Here is a 22,860-nt window from a genome sequence, read left to right as displayed (position 1 = left end):
AATAATAGTCCCACACGCTATTATACGCCCAAATACAGTATGATTGTATGTGACTTAGTTTATGATTTTCAAGGTCATTATCTGTGAGTCTGCATTTTTTGGGCTGCTACTCTAAAGACCCAACAAAATGACCAGATGAAACCTACCCCCACAAAAAATAAGAATTACACTATTTGTCTAATGGAGATTAAAAACAAATTCATTTGGGTTCCTGGATCCTTTTACAGCATTTTAAGGCTGCGTTGAGACAACTTATCAATGACCCAAGTGCAGCTCATTTAATCCCTACCATTGTGTCGCTGAGTTGTCATAATGATTCAGCAAATGTACATTATCCTAGGGGGGTTGGAAGACACTGTAAATAACCAAATGTATGTCCCTCTTACTGCCTGGAATGCCTCTGCTGATCCTACAGCTATTGTATGCAGTAATCATATGCCTATAAACCAGAGTAATACTGTTAGCACTGAGGTGGTGTGCCCTAGTAGGAAGTCCACTGTGTGCAGCTCACCCTGCACTAATAAAAATAACCAGAATATGTCTACCTCTGCTAAGCTTCCCAGTAAAGCAAGAAAAATAATCTAGCATCCCAGAAAAGTGTTCAAAATAGCCCACATTAACATATGTATCTTAAGAAACAAGGTTCATGAAATAAATAATTTGCTAGTAACAGATGACATTAATATTCTGACAATCTCTGAAACTCACATAGATAATACCTTTGATGATACAGTGGTAGCAATACAAGGTTATAACATTTACAGAAAATACAGAAATGCCAATGGTGGAGGTGTTGCGGTCTATATTCAGAACCACATTCCTGTAAAGCTTAGAGAGGATCTCATGTTAAATACTGTTGAAGTAATATGGCTACAGGTTCACCTGCCTCACCTCAAGCCCATTCTGGTGGGAAGCTGCTATAGACCACCAAATGCTAACAGTCAGTATCTGGATAACGTGTGAAATGCTTGATAATGTATGTGATCTCAATAGAGAGGTATACATTCTGGGTGATTTTAAATATTGACTGGCTTTCATCAGGCTGCCCACTCAAGAGAAAGCTTCAAACTGTAACTAGTGCCTGCAACCTGATTCAGGTTATCAATCAACCTACCAGGGTAGTTACAAACAGTACAGGAATGAAATCATCAGTGGGAAGAACAAGTATTTGATACACTGCCGATTTGGCAGGTTTTCCTACTTACAAAGCATGTATAGGTCTGTAATTTATCATAGGTACACTTCAACTGTGAGAGACGGAATCTAAAACAAAAATCCAGAAAATCACATTGTATGATTTGTAAGTAATTAATTTGCATTTTGTTGCATGACATAAGTATTTGATACATCAGAAAAGCAGAACTTAATATTTGGTACAGAAACCTTTGTTTGCAATTACAGAGATCATAAGTTTCCTGTAGGTCTTGACCAGGTTTGCACACACTGCAGCAGGGATTTTGGCCCACTCCTCCATACAGACCTTCTTCAGGTTTCAGGGCTGTCACTGGGCAATATGGACTTTCAGCTCCCTCCAAAGATTTTATATTGGGTTCAGGTCTGGACACTGGCTAGGCCACTCCAGGAACTTGAGATGCTTCTTACGGAGCCACTCCTTAGTTGCCCTGGCTGTGTGTTTCGGGTCGTTGTCATGCTGGAAGGCTCAGCCACGACCCATCTTCAATGCTCTTACTGAGGGAAGGAGGTTGTTGGCCAAGATCTCGCGATACATGGCCCCATCCATCCTCCCCTCAATGCGGTGCAGTCATCCTGTCCCCTTTGCAGAAAAGCATCCCCAAAGAATGATGTTTCCACCTCCATGTTTCACGGTTGGGATGGTGTTCTTGGGGTTGTACTCATCCTTCTTCTTCCTCCAAACACGGCGAGTGGAGTTTAGACCAAAAAGCTCTATTTTTGTCTCATCAGACCACATGACCTTCTCCCATTCCTCCTCTGGATCATCCAGATGGTCATTGGCAAACTTCAGATGGGCCTGGACATGCGCTGGCTTGAGCAAGGGGACCTTGCGTGCACTGCAGGATTTTAATACAAGACAGCGTAGTGTGTTACTAATGGTTTTCTTTGAGACTGTGGTCCCAGCTCTCTTCAGGTCATTGACCAGGTCCTGCCGTGTAGTTCTGGGCTGATCCCTCACCTTCCTCATGATCATTGATGCCCCACGAGGTGAGATCTTGCATGGAGCCCCAGACCGAGGGGTGATTGACCGTCATCTTGAACTTCTTCCATTTTCTAATAATTGCGCCAACAGTTGTTGCCTTCTCACCAAGCTGCTTGCCTATTGTCCTGTAGCCCATCCCAGCCTTGTGCAGGTCTACAATTTTATCCCTGATGTCCTTACACAGCTCTCTGGTCTTGGCCATTGTGGAGAGGTTGGAGTCTGTTTGATTAAGTGTGTGGACAGGTGTCTTTTATACAGGTAACGAGTTCAAACAGGTGCAGTTAATACAGGTAATGAGTGGAGAACAGGAGGGCTTCTTAAAGAAAAACTAACAGGCCGGTGAGAGCCGGAATTCTTACTGGTTGGTAGGTGATCAAATACTTATGTCATGCAATAAAATGCAAATTAATTAATTAAAAATCATACAATATGATTCTCTGGATTTTTGTTTTAGATTCCGTCTCTCACAGTTGAAGTGTACCTATGATAAAAATTACAGACCTCTACATGCTTTGTAAGTAGGAAAACCTGCAAAATCGGCAATCCATCGGCTGTAGTGATCACAATATAGTAGCCATATCTAGGAAAACCAAAGTTCCAAAGGTTGGGCCTAATATTGTGTATAAGAGGTCAGACAAGAAGTTCTGTAGTGATTCCTATGTTGTTGATGTGAATAATATTTGTTGGTCTGTGGTGTGTAATGACGAGCAACCAGACGCTGCACTTGACACATTTATGAAATTGCTTATCCCAGTTACTAATAAGTGTGCACCCATTAAGAAAATGACTGTAAAAACTGTTAAATCCCAGTGGATTGATGAGGAATTGAAAAAGTGTATTGTTGAGAGGGATGAGGCAAAAGATATGGCAAATAAGTCTGGCTGTACAGCCGATTGGCAAACATTCTGCAAATGTAGAAATCATGTGACTAAACTGAATAAAATAAGAAGAAACTACACTATGAAACAAAGATAAATGACATAAAGAATGATAGTAAAAAGCTTTGTAGCACCTTAAATGATATTTTGAGCAAAAAGGCAAACTCCGCTCCATCATTCATTGAATCAGATGGCTCATTCATCACAAAACCCACTGATTTTGCCAACTTCTTTAATGATTTTTTTTTTAGGCATGACATGCCAGCAACAAACGCTGACACTACACGTCCAAGTATTTCTGACCAAATTATGAAAGCCAAGCATTGTAGTTTTGAATTCTGTGATTGTTAAGCACACTTATAGGGAAGGACGTTCAACAAGCACTTACACAAATGACTGATGATTGGCTGAGGAAAATGGATGATAAAAATATTGTGGGGGCTGTTTTGTTAGATTTCAGTGCAGCTTTTGACATTATCGATAATAGTCATTTGCTGGAAAAAGTATGTTATGGCTTTACACCCCCTGCTATATTGTGGATAAAGAGTTACTTGTCTAACAGAACACAGAGGGTGTTCTTTAATGGAAGCCTCTCCAACAAAATCCAGGTAGAATCAGGAATTCCCCAGGGCAGCTCTCTAGGCCCCTTACTTTTTTCAATCTTTACTAACGACCTGTATGAATGCAGATGATTCAACACTATACACGTCAGCTACCACAGTGACTGAAATGACAGCAACACTTAACAAAGAGCTGCAGTTAGTTTCAGAATGGGTGGCAAGGAATAAGTTAGTCCTAAATATTTCAAAAACTAAAAGCATTTTATTTTGGACAAATCATTCACTAAACCCTAAACCTCTACTAAATCTTGTAATGAATAATGTGAAAATTGAGCAAGTTGAGGATAGTAAATTGCTTGGAGTAACCCTGGATTGTAAACTGTCATGGTCAAAGCATATTGATACAACAGTAGCTAAAATGGGGAGAAGTCTGTTTATAATAAAGTGCTGCTCTGCATTCTTAATAGCACTATCAACAAGGCAGGTCCTACAGGCCCTAATACAGGCCCTAATTTTGTCGCACCTGGACTACTGTTCAGTCGTGTGGTCAGGTGGAACAATGGGAGACTTAGGAAAATTGCAATTGGCTCAGAACAGGGCAGCACGGCTGGCCCTTGGGTGTACACAGAGAGCTAACGGTAATAATATGCATGTCAATCTCTCCTGGCTCAAAGTTATTTATAATTATTTTTCTGAGGTCTTGGCTGATTTCTTTAGATTTTCCCATGATGTCAAGAAAAGAGGCACTGAGTTTGAAGGTAGGCCTTGAAATAAATCCACATGTACACCTCCAATTGACTCAAATTTTCTGGAATTTTCCAAGCTGTTTAAAGGCACAGGCAACTTAGTGTATGTAAACTTCTGACCCACTGGAATTGTGATACAGTGAATTATAAGTGAAATAATCTGTCTGTAAACAATTGTAGGAAAAATTACTTGTGTCATGCACAAAGTAGATGTCCTAACCGACTTGCCAAAACTATAGTTTGTTAACAAGAAATGTGTGGAGTGGTTGAAAAACGAGTTTTAATGACTCCAACCTAAGTGTATGTAAACTTCCGACTTTAACTGCATATGCTATCGGAAAAAGTATCATTAGGTTGTGTTTATGAAGGTCTTAGATTAAGATACAAATTGAAAGAACATAACATTTTCAATAGTTTGTTACTATAGGCTATATGTGAAAAACGTCTAAAAACACAGAATTTCAAGTGTAAAATAAATGTTATTCGCGGAGTGCCTTGGTTACATCTGTGAAGCAAAAAGGATCTGCGTTGGAACACAGTAAGAGCTTCTTTTTATAACGATAAAACAAATAACTTAGGGGACATGACTTAGCGTCTAAGGCATTTTGGCCCGTTTTTCACTACCTTGACATTTTGGCTTCTACAGTGCTCTTGATTTCTATGGATTCAGCACACACTCAGCTACAAGTAAAAAATGTCAAAACAGACTTTTGAGACTTTTATATGAGTGATTATGTGTCATAAAGGCAAAAAAACAAAACGCATGTTGATATTCTTTCGTTGTATATGACGAAGAAATGCACAGTTTGAGGAAGTAGGTTTTCAAATCTGGTTTCCCCAGGTCTTGAGTACCTCTTAAGTTTTAGGGAGCAAAAATGTGACTGATCGGCTCGATTCGGTCTTATGTAGCAAAATTTGAAATTGTGTTTTTTACGGTGGATAAAAGTAGAGACTCAGAGCTAGAAAATTGTATATCATACACTACAGTTGAGGAACAATGGGAAAGTACAGTGCCTTTCAAAAGTATTCATCCCTCTTGGCGTTTTTCCTATTTTGTTGCATTACAACCTGTCATTTAAATTGATTTTTATTTGGATTTCATGTAATGGACATCCACAAAATAGTCCAAATTGGTGAAGTGAAATTAAATAAATAACTTGTTTCAAAAAATTATTAAAAATAAATAACGGAAAAGTGGTGCGTGCATATGAATTCACCCCCTATGCTATGAAGCCCCTAAATAAGATCTGGTGCAAACGATTACCTTCAGAAGTCACATAATTAGTTAAATAAAGTCCACCTGTGTGCAATCTAAGTGTTACATGATCTGTCACATGATCTCAGTGTATATATACACCTGTTCTGAAAGGCCCCAGAGTCTGCAACACCACTAAGCAAGGGGCACCACCAAGTAAGCGGCACCATGAAGACCAAGGAGCTCTCCAAACAGGTCAGGGACAAAGTTGTGGAGAAGTACAGATCAGGGTTGGGTTATAAAAAAATATCTGAAACTTTGAACATCCCACGGAGCACCATTAAATCCATTATTAAAAAATTGAAAGAATATGTCACCACAACAAACCTGCTAAGAGAGGGCCGCCCACCAAAACTCACGGACCAGGCAAGGAGGGCATTAATCAGAAAGGCAACAAAGAGACCAAAGATAACCATGAAGGAGCTGCAAAGCTCCACAGCGGAGATTGGAGTATCTGTCCATAGGACCACATTAAGCCGTACACTCCACAGAGCTGGGCTTTACGGAAGAGTGGCCAGAAAAAAAGCATTGCTTAAAAAAAATATAAGCAAACACGTTTGGTGTTCGCCAAAAGGCATGTGTGAGACTCCCCAAACATATGGAAGAAGGTATTTGGTCAGATGAGACTAAAATTGAGCTTTTTGGCCATCCAGGAAAACGTTATGTCTGACGCAAACACAACACCTCTCATCAACCTGAGAACACCATCCCTACAGTGAAGCAGGGTGGTGGCAGCATCATGCTGTGGGGATATTTTTCATCAGCAGGGACTGGGAAACTGGTCAGAATTGAAGGAATGATGTATGGCGCTATATACAGGGAAAATCTTGAGGGAAACCTGTTTCAGTCTTCCAGAGATAGGAGGAGGTTCACCTTCCAGCAGGACAATGAACCTAAGCATACTGCTAAAGCAACACTCGAGTGGTTTAAGGGGAAACATTTAAATGTCCTGGAATGGCCTAGTCAAAGCCCAGACCTCAATCCAATTGAGAATCTGTGGTATGACTTAAAGATTGTTGTATACCAGCGGAACCCATCCAACTTGAAGGAGCTGGAGCAGTTTTGCCTTGAAGAATGGGCAAAAATCCCAGTGGCTAGATGTGCCAAGCTTATAGAAACATACCCCAAGAGACTTGCAGCTGTAAATTGATTTATCAGTAGTAAATCAGATACAATATAGGAAAATATCTAGTCAATAGGGACGTGTCTAATGTTGATGATTCTTTTACAATATTGAGGACATGCAAAGATGCAGAGAATTAAGTTGGGTTAGTCGGTGAGTGGAAAAAATGATTGACATTTATTTAACATTTATTTACGTTTATTGGTGAGCGAATTTTTTTTGTTTTCATTTATTTATTTTACTCTTTAATGATGAGCGGTGCGAGGGAGTTGCTTTTTCCACAAGCCTTTTCTCATGGCAAGCTAATGAAACTGTAAACACACTAGCTAGCTAGCACACTAGAGCCAGCTAGCGCACTGGACAGTCTAAATTGGAAAAACACTTGCTTGAGTTTCAAAAATAGTTGCTAAATGAAGGACTGCAAGCGCCATTTGAGCCGTGACTTGAGCTACCGAAACAGGTGCGTCTTTTTCACTGTTCACCGCTTACTCCCGTTTCAATAGGGTGATATTCCCTTAATATTGGGGGTTGACACATACAGTTAACAGCATTAACAAAAATGATTCCCCTTTTAACCAAGTGACCCGCATTTGGCAGGTGTACATTTTTTGCCCTGTGTTTAATATGTGAGTTTAAACTGGGTGGGCAGGCTTTTGTTAAAAATGAAAGTGAATTATTCTGATGAAAATAAGCTCTTTGCTTTTATGAAGACAATGTAGGGAGAAGAATTGTGTGATATATTGCCTTGTATTCTTTGTTGTTGTCAGATGCACATGAACAAATGGAACACTATTGTCAACATGAATTAATAGTTGTCTTCAGCACAAAATTTCACTTACCTTTTTCGGGCAGCCACCAAGCAGATTCCACCTGCCTTTCTGTTCAGTTTGCATTTCCCCCAGGCCATCAGGCTATCAGGCAACCGTTAATGTCAAACCCTGTAATTGGATTGTGATTATACCGATGAATGAATGCTGCACACAATGTGCTTATTTTCCATTCCATTCAATTTTTTTATTTTTATGGAACAATGTTTGATTTGATGTGTATGAAATTGTTTGGTGAAATATGGATAAAAGGAGCGTAGCCAAATTACCTATAATTCTGCACCTTTTGATGGTTGTATTTGTGTGTATGCAGTTTTGATTGTGACTGCAAAGAAAATATTGATTTAAATGTTATTTTTTTAAGACAGACTAACTTTGTTTTGTCAGCTTGACTCAAGCGGTATGTATGTTTGTGATCATCTTTTTGTCGGCAGTCGTGTTCTTTTGAGGAATGTATTTGCAATTTTTATGGTACCATTTATTTTTGATGGCAACTACATTTTGAAAATGCATTTACTGTTTTGCAAAAGGCCACAGTTCTGTGTTGTGAGTACACTGTTTTGAAAATTGATAACATTGTTCACAAAATGCTTGTATGCGATGAGAAAAACTGTAACATTCACCGTCTTCTTCTCACCACAGGAGACTAAAGTTAAGCTACGAGAGACCACGGCCAAACTCACCCAGGCGAAGGAGGAGACGGAGCAGATCCGCAAGAACTGCCAGGACATGATCCGCACATATCAGGTGTGCGTCTGTGTGTTTTCAAAGATGGAATACCTGTGTAGATGAGCTTTATTAGAAATCCAAAGAAAGTATCATGTGACTTATCTTCTGAAATCAGGCTAGTTTCTGTCCACTAGGGGCCAGTAGAGGGCTGTGTCCTTTCAAATGCTATCTGGTGCCGTATTATGTATCAAGCGACATGCTGTAGGAGTGCAGATTTTTGCCTTTTAGAGCACAATGAATATGATGCGGGGGACCTGATCCTAGATCAGCACTCCTACTCTGAGACACTTGATACATATGGCCCCAGATCTTTGCTTTGGAATTTATTAGGGTTATTCAGTGTTTTCCATTAGCGCCGGCTGTCGGCAAATCAGCCAGTTACAGACGGCTACATTTTCCGCTTCATATTAACTAGGCTACTTTTCATTTAAAAGTTTCAATTCGCCAGTCCGTTTCGTTCTGAACAGAACCATTCTTTTTTTGTTGTTCTATTCCACTGTTCCGACCAGCAAAGTTCTGAGCCAGTTCGAACCCCAAAAAAGTACCGGTTTATATCGGTTCTTTCTGTTCCTTTTAAAACCTCTGAAATATAGTTATTTTTATTATTATTTAGCGCGACATTAAATGACTTCACCGATCAGTGCGGATAAAGCAGCGTGCTGTGGAGCGGGTAAGCAATTTAATCTGTATAGGAAAGTTGTTAAGAGCAAATTGTATTTTGCCGTAACAGCATGGTTTAAGCATAATGAAAGACAAACACACACACTGTGCTGCCAGTCACAGTGTAGGGCGCGAGATGCAACTGACATTTTGAGGGTGAGGAGACAGCGAGAGAGGATGACGGAATCTTGCTTTGAAGCACTGGGCATCTTGTTAAGACATGCCTTCTCTGAATTAGGCCCACAGAATTATAGCTACAGATGAGCGGCATCTATGGAGGAAAGTTAAATGTATTTGAACTTCTGAGTTGGTTTAACGTTGGACCAGAGCAAACTTTAGCTAGCTAGCTAGCTAGCTAACAAGCTTGTATGTGCAGAGCAGCACTATAATTAAAAACACGTCTTACCTTTTTGTTGTTAAGAAATCCAATGTGAAATGTGATAACCTTAACTAGCATTGGAAAAAGTCTATCCTTTCTTCTTTAATTAAACCTCTCCATAATTTCTGAATTACGCTTGTAACGTCGTCAGTAGGCTACAATAACATATGCTTCAGAGGGGAGGGGCAGGTAGCCTACACACACATGCACGCACACCCCCTGGCAAAGATTTCCAGCTGGCAGGCAGACGCTGGAATTATGCCACGTTCACGTGTTAGTCAGAAACTCTGAAATCTCTGACTTGCTAACTGGTTGTAGTTATACACGTGCTGCGTTCAACCAGTTAGCAAGTCGAACATTTTCGAGTTTCCTAGTTCTGACAAGCATGTGAATGCGGCATACGTTTCTGAGTGACAGAGTGCGGGCTTTGCATAGGCGCCTTGTTGCGATTTTTGTGGGACTGGAAAAATAACATTATTAACCGGTTCCCATGCTTTTAAAATAACGGTTCTGTTCTAGAACAGTAAAAATCACGTTCGTTTCGGGTATTGTTTCTCAAATAATTTGGTTATTTTCCGGTTTTCGGTTCATTTCCCTGAGCTGGTTCCAACCCTTGGTTGCAGTATAATTGATTTACAGGGAGGAGGGAGAGAGCACATGAGGCTCATGAATTTGCACGTCCCATGTAATGTAAGTGGTAACGATAAGTCAAAATCCACAACTTAGCCTAATGATTGTTTTCTGACACATTCATTTATTTTCTTTCACGTGTTTCACATAGCCAGCCACGTGGAGTTTGTGGCGCATAGTAGGCTATTTACTGTGTGTTGATTGACAACTGAACAGCAAGTGTTGACTAGTTTATAAAACTTAGCTAACTGACTGAATAAAGTCGATCTCCTATATTCCTTTGCCATTCATAAATCATGCAACGTGGTTATATGTCCATGGTATTGCATCGGGACAAGTAAACCAAAGGATTTCCTGGGTTTCCTTTCCTAGGATGTCAGGGCTTGCCAAACAATGACGCTAAAGTGAGTGACTCTCGTCTCGTCAGTCAGTGTAGCCTACCGAATCACATCGTTGAGAGAGCCGTTCATTTGGCTCCCTAATCTGCATAGGCTACTGGTAGGTCTATTCTTTCGGCGATTATCTGCAGATAAATTATGAACACATTCGATGGACTGCCAAGGCAGCAGCTACTCTTCCTGGGGTCCGGCAAAATTAAGGCAGTTATACAATTTTAAAAACATTACAATACATTCATTACAGAATTCACAACATACTAAGTGTGTGCCCTCAGACACATACTCCACTACCACATTTATACAACACAAAATCCATGTGTACGTGTGTGTATAGTGCGTATGTTATCATGTGTGTATGCATGTGTCTGTGCCTATGTTTGTGTTGCTTCACAGTCCCCGCTGTTCCATAAGGTGTATTTTTATCTGTTTTTTAAATCATATAGGCCTAGACCGAGACAATATCCAAAACAACTAACAATACACTGAATTCATACATTTCCAGTCATTTCAATTGTACAGTCATGTCTTTCTACACAATACCACAATACGTTTTTACAATCTGGGAGATAAACTCTATAAAGTATTCAATAATTTAGCTGTGTATTTCAGATGGAATCAAGGCATTAGTATGTACCAGAAGCCACCAAAATAGAGCCTCTTCTGCAAAATCCCCTATTCTATTCTATTTGGCTGGCGACTTTATGTACTTGTGGAAAACACTGGTTATTCTGACTCACTCTCTCCCTGTTACCCTTAAATCAATATTTTTTCTCTTTACTCCTTGTTTCTTTTCTTCCTCTCTTATGATCTCTCTTCATCCTTCGTTTTTCCTCCTCTCTTTCTCTTACCACATCCTTATTTATTTTTCTCTCTCTCCATCCTCTCTCACTCCTTCCTCCATCTGTTGCTCCTTCCTCGCTGTTCCTCTCTGTGCTTGCTCTCTTTAACCCCCCCCTCGCTCTCTCAGGAGTCAGAGGAGATCAAGTCGAACGAATTGGACGCCAAGCTGCGCGAGACCAAAGGCCAACTGGAGAAACACAAACAGGAACAGACAGACCAGCTGGAGGTCCGACACAACACACACACACACACACACACACACACCGACATACACTTACACACTGCCCCATTTACACTGCCCTCTTTTAAGATTCACACTTAAGATAAATTGCAGAGAAATTATCAATATTTAAGCCATCGGTCACATCAACAACAACTCAAAAGACTTCATAACTGCTGTTTGTCATTTATGCAATGCCCTGTTGCCATGGCAATCAACTTAATTCAAGGTCTCATTTGTAGTATTTTTGGAAGTTTTTTTTATGAGGATGTTCAGCTTTGATTTGATTAATGTTGCTTTACTGGAAGTGTTATTGCTGGTTTGCATTAACCTCACCTATGCTCTCCAGATTCCAACCATTCACGTATTGCTTGAGTAATATCCCAAAGTCACCTCAGGCAACTGAGAAATAGGAAAGCTTTAACATGAACGAACTTTGACAGTGTCCAAAACAGTATTAACAGATATTCTGAAATGGAAGGAGAAAGATATCTCATTTGCTAAATCACTTTGAACAGTTACAGGTGGACAATCTGAATGAACATTCCAAAATGTTGTAGGAAAGCATCAGTAGTTTCAAGTTTGATTAGTCTTATGTACGGGATACACATGGTATACACCGTCCAACGAAATGCTTACTTGGAGGTTCCTTCTCGACAATGCAATAACAATAAGTAATAATAAAATATAAGAATACGAACATAAAGTAAATGGCTCAGTAGAATAGAATAACATTTTTAGCGTGAGTATAATTAATACAGGAAGGCACAATTTATAGTCCAATATTAGCTATTCTTCTTACTACTGTACATGTTCTAGAAAGCATTTCGTAACGTCATCGCGTATAGGTGGCAGTTGGATCCGAAACACTAGCTTTTCAGACTATCTAACCTAACGAATGCTCTGCTCTGATTGACAGATGCACCATTCCAAGGCCAAGGAGCTAGAAGACCTGAAGAGGACATTCAATGAGGGGATGGATGAACTGACCACCATGCGCGCAAAGGTGTGTGTCTGTGTGTGTGTGTGTGTGTGTGTGTGTGCGCGTACGCGTGTCTGGGTCTCTGCATGTGTGTGTGTCTGTCTCTCTCGCCTCGTTTACACCTTGCACTAATGTGGTTTTCATTGTCCGATCAAGATGATCGAATCACTATCTAATTAAGTTCTGTCACGTTTACACATGGGATTAAAATGTCTGTTATCCATCCACTCTGTCTGCGTCGTGAACACATTTCCTGATCCCCCCATGTATTACATTTATTTGATATTGTTTCATGCTTAGACAATTATTGAGACCTTGAGTCTATGTTGTCACTTGTCAAATAATTGTACTGCGCTATAATGATGATTAAAGTGGTTTCATCATCCAGATCTGTTTACACCTGTAAGATATCCAGATACAATGCGTGCTTGACTACCTCCAGAGACATACAATTTTGCCATGGCTTATGCCTTGTTCTTATGCTATCTGAGTGACTCAAACATTATAACAAAATCAATGGGGGCCGCATGCCAATACATTTTAGATTCTCCCTGACTGTCTATTTTTTTGAGGGGGTGATTGTTAGTTCTCAAAGATGATCTTATTACAAAATATATTGCTCCATTATTGTCTACATACTTTATATCTGGTTTTAGTTGTTGAAGTTTACACTGAAAACGTTTTACCACCCTAAAATTATTTTAATTAATAATTTGTATTATTATTTTAAAAAATTGCAGTGGCGGCCACGATTTAGCAGCGGTGGTGTGCCGCTGCAAAATGCATATAGGGAAAACACTGACACAAAAATGTGGGCACAAACAGAATGTGGACAAGATCAGGACAAAGGATGCATGTTAGCACCTGGTATAAATGGGGCTTCTCTCTCTCTGTGTGTGTGTGTGTGTGTGCTGGGTCCCAGGTGAAGTGTCTGGAGGATGAGAGGCCTCGCTGGGAGGATGAGCTCTCCAAGTACAGAGAGATCATCAACAGGCAGAAGGCTGAGATCGCGAGACAGAGAGACAAGCTGGGAGAGATACACGCACTGGAGGAACAGCACCAACGGTGAGCCAACACACGTACACACACATACCTACACACACAAATGTACACACGTACAGAGACAGGCTAGTCGGTTGACCTTGTATTGCTTGCCTCTGCACCGTTTGGCTGATCCTAGTGTGTGACCTTGTGAATGAATGCCAATTCTCCAAAGTGGCATCCTGTCCTGTCTCTCCCAATCCTCATTGATTCGACAGCACTGTAAAGGGAAACGCAACACAGTAGAGGTTGAATTTCCGTCCCATTTTTGTCACCTGTCAAGGCATTCTGAGGACAAATAAATGGGCCATAGGAAAGGGAGCAACTTAAGAGAAATGGCTGTCACGGTCCATGGTGACATCCCTGTGCACTTGTCCACATGTACACTTCTGAGTGCACACTGACCTATGGTGTGTGTGTGTGTCTTACTAGCACTGATTTTGCTGATAGCTGCTTTGAGGAAAGCTTCACTTGCAATGACTGTGATTTTGTGTGAAATTCTCACCTACCTTGGTTGAATGCACTGTGACTGTAAATCGCTACAGATAATTGTCTGCTAGATACATAAATGTGATGTGCTGTGCGTGCAATGTGTCTTCCTCAGGGACGAGCATGAGATGGCCAGTCTACGCGAGGAGGTGGAGAGCGTGAACGTCCAGATCGGTGACCTCCAGCTGGATGTGCAAGGCAGCCGGGAGCGGGAGGCCGAGCTCCTGGGCTTCACGGAGAAGCTAAGCAGCAAGAACGCCCAGCTGCAGTCGGAGAGCAATGGCCTACAGGCCCAGTTGGACCGACTGGGCACCGACTCCATGGAGCTGCAGGGCCGACTGGATGAGACGCAGACAGCACTGGCCGACCAGGTAAGACGACACAACATAAGACTACTGTTTTCAATGTTTTTGTCATTTTTAATTCTAAGGTTTACAAGGTCATTTGAAGTAGTACATTTTTTCCTAGGGGAGAGGAAACAATGATGAAACTGACAATAATAGAACAGAACAAAACAGAATAGAAAGAGACATAACATAGTACAAAAAGGGCCGCAATATTCAATTACCTACAGAGAAAGAGCCCAAAAAGTACTCTCATTCTTTCTTTCTTTTTTTTAAAGGCCCAGTGCGGTCAAATGTGATTTGCCTGTGTTTTATATATATTTCCACACTGAGGTTGGAATAATACTGTGAAAATGATGATAATGCCCTTGTAGTGTAAGAGCTGTTTGAAAAGATTGCCTGAAATTCCAGCCTGTTTTGGTGGGATGGAGTTAAATTAGTTAATAGACCAATAAGAAAGAGAGCCAATAACAGCTCGTTTTCAGTTTTCCCCTCCCAGACAGTCCTTGCAAAATTCTTACTTGAGAAATTGCTCTTTGTTAAGAAGCCATTTTTGTTTATTTTTTACCATTTTAATTGAAAACAGTAAAAGTAAGGTACTTAATTGTTACCCAGAAATGATTTGATATTGAGATAAAAACGGCTACATTGAACCTTTAAAGGAAAGATTCACCGATTTTGTATTTGTATTTTTATGTTATATAGTTTTTGTGCGTCTCTGAACGATGTTCTATCGATTCCCGGGGTAATTTCATGTTTTCATTTGTATCTGAGCTATTCGCCATTCAAGGAAGTTCAATCAGGCAGATATACAGCCAGTATGATGAGTTTTGCATCATATGACACGGCAATAGCTTAGATACACATGAAAACACGGAATGACGCTGGGAATCGATAGAACATCACTCAGGGATGCACAAAAACAATAGAACATTCAAAATGGGTGAATCTTTTTTTTGGACAGCATGGAAATGAGAATGGGGGAATAGGTGGAAGTAGTACAGACACTGTACAACTAGGATTCAAACCCCCTGTTGTTTGGAGCCTGTGTCGTCCAGAGGTGACGACCACTACATCAACAACCACCAGCACCTCATTCTTTCATTCAAAACAGGGACAAATACTATTTGTTGTTTGTGGTCGAAGTCAGTCCCTTTAGTAAAAAAAACAAGGCCGAAAATGGCAGGACCAGGTTTCCCGATAGGGATGGAACTTAAGCTTATGAGTGTTTTAATGATTTCTATAACGGCCAAAGATGTAACATGCATTTCCCAAACCACTACATAGAGAGAACATTCACTAAGGGTGTCTTTGAACATGTGTCCATACTGATAAGATCGAAAGGAAGGCAGCGCTGCTCCCGGATCAGCTTTCTTCATTCAAATTCTTACCTTAACATCAGAATGAATACACAATACTGATGACGGATCAAGTCCTGGATAGACTATCATATATGGCTTCAAATTTTGAGGCTATTTATTGTAATGGCTTAGCCTATAATGATATTTGGCACATCATTGCGCATGTTGTTATACATCATGAAATGCACTCAGTGGCCAGGTTTTTAGGTACACCCATCTAGTACCGGGTCGGAGCCCCTCTTTGCCTCCAGTCTGAATTCTTCAGTGCATGGAAACGTTGCTTAATTGGTATCAAGAGACTTAACGTGTGCCAGGAAAACATTCCCCACACCATTACACCATCGCCACCAGACTGAACCGTTGACACCAGGCAGGATGGGGCCATGGACTCATGCTGCTTACGTCAAATCATGACTCAGCCATCAGCATGATGCAACAGGAACCGGGATTCGTTGGACAACTCCTCAATTGTCCAGTGCTGGTGATCGCGTGCCCACTGGAGCGCTTCTTCTTGTTTTTAGCTGGTAGGGGTGAAACCCGTTGAGGTCATCTGCTGCAATAGCCCATCCGTGACAAGGACGAGTTGTGTGTTCCGAGATGCCGTTCTGCACACCACTGTTGGACTGCGCCGTTAGTTGCCTGTTTGTGGCCTGCCTATTAGTTTGCACGATTCTTGCCATTCTCCACTTTTTTGGTTACTACATGATTCCATATGTGTTATTTAATAGTTTTGATGTCTTCACTATTATTCTACAAAGCAGAAAATAGTAAAAATAAAGATAAAGCCTTGAATGAGTAGGTGTGTCCAAACTTTTGACTGGTACTGTACATGCATACATACATACATACATACATACATACATACATACATATATACACACACACAGACATACACATATAAATATATACACATACATACATACAGTGAGGGAAAAAAGTATTTGATCCCCTGCCCATTTTGTACGTTTGCCCACTGACAAAGAAATGATCAGTCTATAATTTTAATGGTAGGTTTATTTGAACAGTGAGAGACAGAATACCAACAAAAAAATCCAGAGAAACGCATGTAAAGAATGTTATACTTTTTTAAATGAGGGAAATAAGTATTTGACCCCCTCTCAATCAGAAAGATTTCTGACTCCCAGGTGTCTTTTATACAGGTAACGAGCTGAGATTAGGAGCACACTCTTAAAGAGAGTGCTCCTAATCTCAGTTTGTTACCTGTATAAAAGACACCTGTCCACAGAAGCAATCAATCAATCTTATACCAAACTGTCCACCATGGCCAAGACCAAAGAGCTCTCCAAGGATGTCAGGGACAAGATTGTAGACCTACACAAGGCTGGAATGGGCTACAAGACAATCGCCAAGCAGCTTGGTGAGAAGGTGACAACATTTGGTGTGATTATTCGCAAATGTAAGAAACACAAAAGACCTGTCAATCTCCCTCTGCCTGGGGCTCCATGCAAGATCTCACCTCGTGGAGTTGCAATGATCATGAGAACGGTGAGGAATCAGCCCAGAACTACACGGGAGGATCTTGTCAATGATCTCAAGGCAGCTGGGACCATAGTCACCAAGAAAACAATTGGTAACACACTACGCCGTGAAGGACTGAAATCCTGCAGCGCCCGCAAGGTCCCCCTGCTCAAGAAAGCACAGATGCATGCCCGTCTGAAGTTTGCCAATGAACATCTGAATGATTCAGAGGAGAACTGGGTGAAAGTGTTGTGGTCAGATGAGACCAAAATAGAGCTCTTTGGTATCAACTCAACTCGCCGTGTTTGGAGGAGGAGGAATGCTGCCTATGACCCCAAGAACACCATCCCCACCGTCAAATATGGAGGTGGAAACATTATGCTTTGGGGGTGTTTTTCTGCTTAGGGGACAGGACAACTTCACCGCATCAAAGGGACGATGGACGGGGCCATGTACCGTCAAATCTTGGGTGAACCTCCTTCCCTCAGCCAGGGCATTGAAAATGGGTCGTGGATGGGTATTCCAGCATGACAATGACCCAAAACACATTGCCAAGGCAACAAAGGAGTGGCTCAAGAAGAAGCACATTAAGGTCCTGGAGTGGCCTAGCCAGTCTCCAGACCTTAATCCCATAGAAAATCTGTGGAGGGAGCTCAAGGTTCGAGTTGCCAAACGTCAGCCTCGAACCTTAATGACTTGGAGAAGATCTGCAAAGAGGAGTGGGACAAAATCCCTCCTGAGATGTGTGCAAACCTGGTGGCCAACTACAAGAAACGTCTGACCTCTGTGATTGCCAACAAGGGTTTTGCCACCAAGTACTAAGTCATGTTTTGCAGAGGGGTCTAATACTTATTTCCCTCATTAAAATGCAAATCATTTATAACATTTTTGACATGCATTTTTCTGGATTATTTTGTTGTTATTCTGTCTCTCACTGTTCAAATAAACCTACCATTAAAATTATAGACTGATAATTACTTTGTCAGTGGGCAAACGTACAAAATCTGCAGGGGATCAAATACTTTTTTCCCTCAGGCTGTGGAGGGATCCAAGTTGTGGATTTAAGAGAAAACATGAATCATCAGCGTACAATGACACCTTTTTTTTTTAGCCCTGGATTTTTAATCCCTTGATATTATTGTTGGATTTGATTTTAATAGCTAACATTTAGATGGCCATAATAAATAGATATGCCGATAGTGGACAACCTTGTTTTACTCTTGATGTTTTAAAACTTTCTGAGCAATAGCGATTATTTCCTATTTTACACCTAAGGTTACAATACATGATTTTAACCCATTTCATAAGAGATTCTCCAAAATTTAAATGTTCCAGGCATTTATATATAAACTCCAGTCATACTTTATCAAAAGCCTTTTCAAAGTCTGCTATGAATAGCAGGCCTGGTTTCCCAGATTTTTCATAGTGTTCTACTGTTTCCAGGACTTGCCTTATATTATCTCCAATGTATTGTCCATGTAAAAAACCTGTCTGATTAGGATGAACAATGTCCGACAATACCTTTTTAATTCTATGTGCTATATGTTTTGATATAATTTTTGCGTCACGACACTGAAGTGTAAGGGGCCTCCAATTCTTTAAATGGACTGGTTCTTTATATTTCCCACTTGTATCCTGTTTGAAAAGAAGCGTGAATCATCAATATTTGGTCCCTAAAGGTTAATGAGCCATATCTGTTTATGGTCCAATAACATATTTAAAATCATCCATCTACCTTGGGGATCTGTTTGGACAATTTGCACATTCTGATCAAAATTACTGTTAATTAATATCATCACCCCTTTTGAGTTTCTTTGCCAGTGGGAGAAGTATAATTGCCCCCGGATCCCTAGGCCCCCCGAGAGGCCAGGACCCATCCTTCGAAAACAGTGCACTGTGCCACCCACAGAACAGAAGCAGATCAACCTCTAAAAGTATTTCCAATGCTTTCACCTTAATTTGCTTTATATATAGCTATTAAAAAAAAATATCTATTCAAATATCTTGCGTATCTTTATTTCCATCATTAACAATTAATATGCGTAATAATGTTGGCAGTTCATGCAAAGGATTGTTACCTATAACCAGGATCGCCATTGCATTACATTACATTTTTGTCTACCAATTATTATTTTAGCAAACAGTTAATTGTGATTCAGCCTATATTGTCCCTAACTTCCTTACCCCCTTGCAACAGATGCGGGATACACACACACACACACACACACACACACACACACACACACACACACACACACACACACACACACACACACACACACACACACACACACACACACACACACACACACACACACACACACACAGACACACACACACACTCTCTTACACACTCAACCCCTTTCCCCCACAATCAACCATAAGCTCAGATGCTTAACGGTTGTTACATCCCAGAGCCCAACTCAAGGAAGAACCTGATGTATGAATGCATATACATTTACAGCTGTTTGAGAAAGCATGCAAGATTGAGCAAAAATTGGCAGGTAGCTTAGTGGTTAAGAGCGTTGTACCAGTAACCGAAAGGTTGCTGGTTCTAATCCCCGAGCCAAGGCGACTAGGTGAAAAATCTGTCTGTGCCCTTGAGCAAGGCACTTAACCCTAATTGCTCCCGTGAGTCGCTCTGGATAAGAGCGTCTGCTAAATGAAAAAAAAAATTAATAATGGATTGTCCGAGTGTGACCCCCTCCCCATGGGTTACTGCAGCCAGTGTTGCCAGCACTGCCACTACCTGGGTGGGGGTAACCCACTGAAATCCCCACCGGCTAGGTACAAGGTCGTCAAGGTTCTCATTAGCAGCTTTGAGAATTTCCTTGTATATTATGCTCTCCCATCAATGGGCTCTGGCTTTGTAGGACCAACCCTGCCAGGCAGGCTCAGAATCTTGAGGGTGCAGTGCTGCTCTAGGAGGTCTCTGACTGTATTTATCTTTCTGTTTTGGCTGCATATTGGCAACTTACAGCAGGCCCATAAAACAGATAGGGACTTCTCTTTGGTGTATGGGTCGCTCAGGTGGGTCCCACATTTTTTTTGGGGGATGTATACTTTATTTTAAAATGTATATCCCTCATCTGCACAAAATTGAAAGCTCTCTCACAACCCCTGTTCACAGACACACATTGGTTCTGGGATTTGCAACCATTTCCTTTCTCACTCACTTAACGCCACACTTTCCATCTCAATATGACTGTAAGTCGCTTTGGATAAAAGCGTCTGCTAAATGGCATATTATTTGTATTTATATTATCAATACATCCACACATACCCACATACTGTGCCTTCCATCTCTTCTGTTTGCTGTGTTTTTATCTCCACCATGTTGATTGAGTAGTTGTGTGTAATTTTGAATTCCTTAAAGTGAGTGTGGAAGAGGTGAAAAAATTATTGTTGTCTATCAACAATGACAAGCCACCGGGGTCTGCCAACTTGGATGGAAAATTACTGAGGATAATAGCGGACGATATTGCCACTCCTATTTGCCATATTTTCATTTTAAGCCTACTAGAATGTGTGTGCCCCCAGGCTTGGAGGGAAGTAAAAGTCATTCCGCTACCTAAAAATAGTAAAGCCCCCTTTACTGGCTCAAATAGCCGATCAATTATTATTTGGTCTCCACAATTCTTTATTTCACTATTAATATTACAGAACCTTTGTTTTTGATTCAAAACTTAATATATCCATTTAAATCAGAAAATAAACAGAATTGGTATTGACAAAATTATTAACACTCTAGACTTAATATTTGGTAGCACAGCCTTTGGTCAAAATAACAGCAATCAAGCGCTTCCTATAGCCATCGATGAGCTTCCTGCACCTCTGTACTGACAGTTTGGCCTGCTCCTCTTGTGCAAACTGCTCTAGTTCTCCCAGATTTGAAGGGTGCCTTCTCCCAACTGCTGTTTTCAGATCTCTTCAGAAGTTTTCAATGGGATTTAGATCTGGACTAATTGCTGGCTACTTCAGAACAGTCCAGCGTTTTGTCTTAAACCATTCCTGGGTGCTTTTGGAAGTGTGTTTGGGGTCATTGTCCTGCTGGAAGACCCATGACCTTCGACGGAGACCCAGCTTTCTGACATTGGTTCTGACATTGCACTCCAAAATGCCTGGGTATTCTCCTGATTTCATGATGCCATGCACATGTTCAAGGCACCCAGTGCCAGAGGCATCAAAGCAACACCAAAACATCACTGAACCGCCTCCATGTTTGACTGTTTGGAAGGTGTACTTTTCTTTGAAGGCTTCCTTTTGTTTTCTGTAAACATAGAGATGGTGTGCTTTACCAAAAAGCTCAAATTTAGTCTCAGCTGTCCACAGGCCATTCTCCCAGATGGATTTTGGCATGTTCAGGTGTGTTTTGGCAAATTGCAGTCGGGCTTTTTTATGGCTCTCTCACAGCAGTGTGGTCCTCCTGGGTCTCCTACTACCTCAACTAGCCGGTGGCCCCGCACATTGACTCTGCACCGGTACCCCCCTGTATATATAGCCTCCCTACTGTTATTTTATTTTACTTCTGCTCTTTTTTTCTCAACACTTTTTTGTTGTTGTTTTATTTTACTTTTTTATTAGAAAATAAATGCATTGTTGGTTAAGGGCTGTAAGTAAGCATTTCACTGTAATGTCTACACCTGTTGTATTCAGCACATGTGGCCAATAAAATTTGATTTGATTTGATTTTATAACCCCCTTTCATTGAGTTGGCGACGGAGGGTGTGAGTTGAAACTGTTGTACCTTGTGTCTGAAGGTCAGCTTGAATCTCTGTGGCATTTGATCGAGATGCTTTCTACACCATTAGAACAATCCTTCACTGCAATCTTCCATCAAGTTTTTCTCTTGCGGCAACGTCCAGGGCCTTAAACTTTTTGATAACATTACGTCCGGTGGAAACAGGAACATCATGGAATTGTTTTCAAAAAGGTCATATCAAGGATCATTTTGCTATTTGATTTTTAATTTTATGACCCCTTGAAGTATCCCAAAAATATTTAAACAAATTATTTGATGCAAAATTGTGTTTGGCTTTCGTGCTATTAGCCCATACAACGCATTGAATAACACTACATGGAACAACAGATAGTCCCCCCCCCCAAAAAAAATGAGACCTGTGGGCGTCCTAGAGCAAAATAACTGACATGTACGTGTTCGTGAGAGGCTCACCTTTTCACAGAGGGTGAAGCAGTAACATTGCTATGAAACAGTTGTATCAGTGTGTAGCCCAAACTGTTTGGACACTACAGACAGAAATTGGCATATCAGCTGTACCGACTTCAGACGAACCCCAAGAAGCTTGTGGGGGTCGTAGAGCAAAACGGAGAGGGGTCATCATAGTTTGTAGGCTAAACCATTCGGACACTACAGACTATTTTGTGAGAAGAACGATTTTCGGGATGTCTCATGGTCTGACAAACACCGCTCCAACTCTGTCACCTTTCACCGCAGATGCGGAAGTGGATTTTGACTCATCCAAATACAATACAAATTATCTCTCTAGCTTAAACTGACAGATCTTTATTGGGATTTTTGCATTATGCTAATTTGATTTCCGCGGGGGAGCGGACATCGCCCTTAGGGGGTTAATTATGAAAATATAAAACAATCCGTATTACTAGGCTATTCAAAATCAAATACAAATTCACAATAATTGTAGGCTACCTGTAAGCCATTCTGCACAATCAATGAACCAACAGCATCGCTTAGGTCTATCCGTTCTCTCCCAGAATCATGGAA

At 40.9% G+C, this 22,860-nt stretch overlaps 1 protein-coding gene across 1 annotated transcript in view; it reads left to right on the top strand.

Annotated features, from left to right (window-relative positions):
* Positions 1 to 22,860, top strand: part of ccdc186 (coiled-coil domain-containing protein 186) — a 123,915-nt gene that overhangs the window by 45,396 nt on the left and 55,659 nt on the right. Inside the window, exons 7-11 of the mRNA XM_041858279.1 lie at positions 8,208 to 8,312; positions 11,329 to 11,427; positions 12,341 to 12,427; positions 13,326 to 13,468; positions 14,049 to 14,304. Coding sequence (XP_041714213.1) covers positions 8,208 to 8,312; positions 11,329 to 11,427; positions 12,341 to 12,427; positions 13,326 to 13,468; positions 14,049 to 14,304 — 690 coding nt within the window. The remainder of the gene's footprint in view (positions 1 to 8,207; positions 8,313 to 11,328; positions 11,428 to 12,340; positions 12,428 to 13,325; positions 13,469 to 14,048; positions 14,305 to 22,860) is intronic.

This window comes from Coregonus clupeaformis, chromosome 31, assembly GCF_020615455.1.
Source record: "Coregonus clupeaformis isolate EN_2021a chromosome 31, ASM2061545v1, whole genome shotgun sequence".
NCBI lineage: Eukaryota > Metazoa > Chordata > Actinopteri > Salmoniformes > Salmonidae > Coregonus > Coregonus clupeaformis.
Note: the sequence above shows the minus strand (reverse complement) of the source record. Positions and strands in the feature narration are given on the sequence as shown.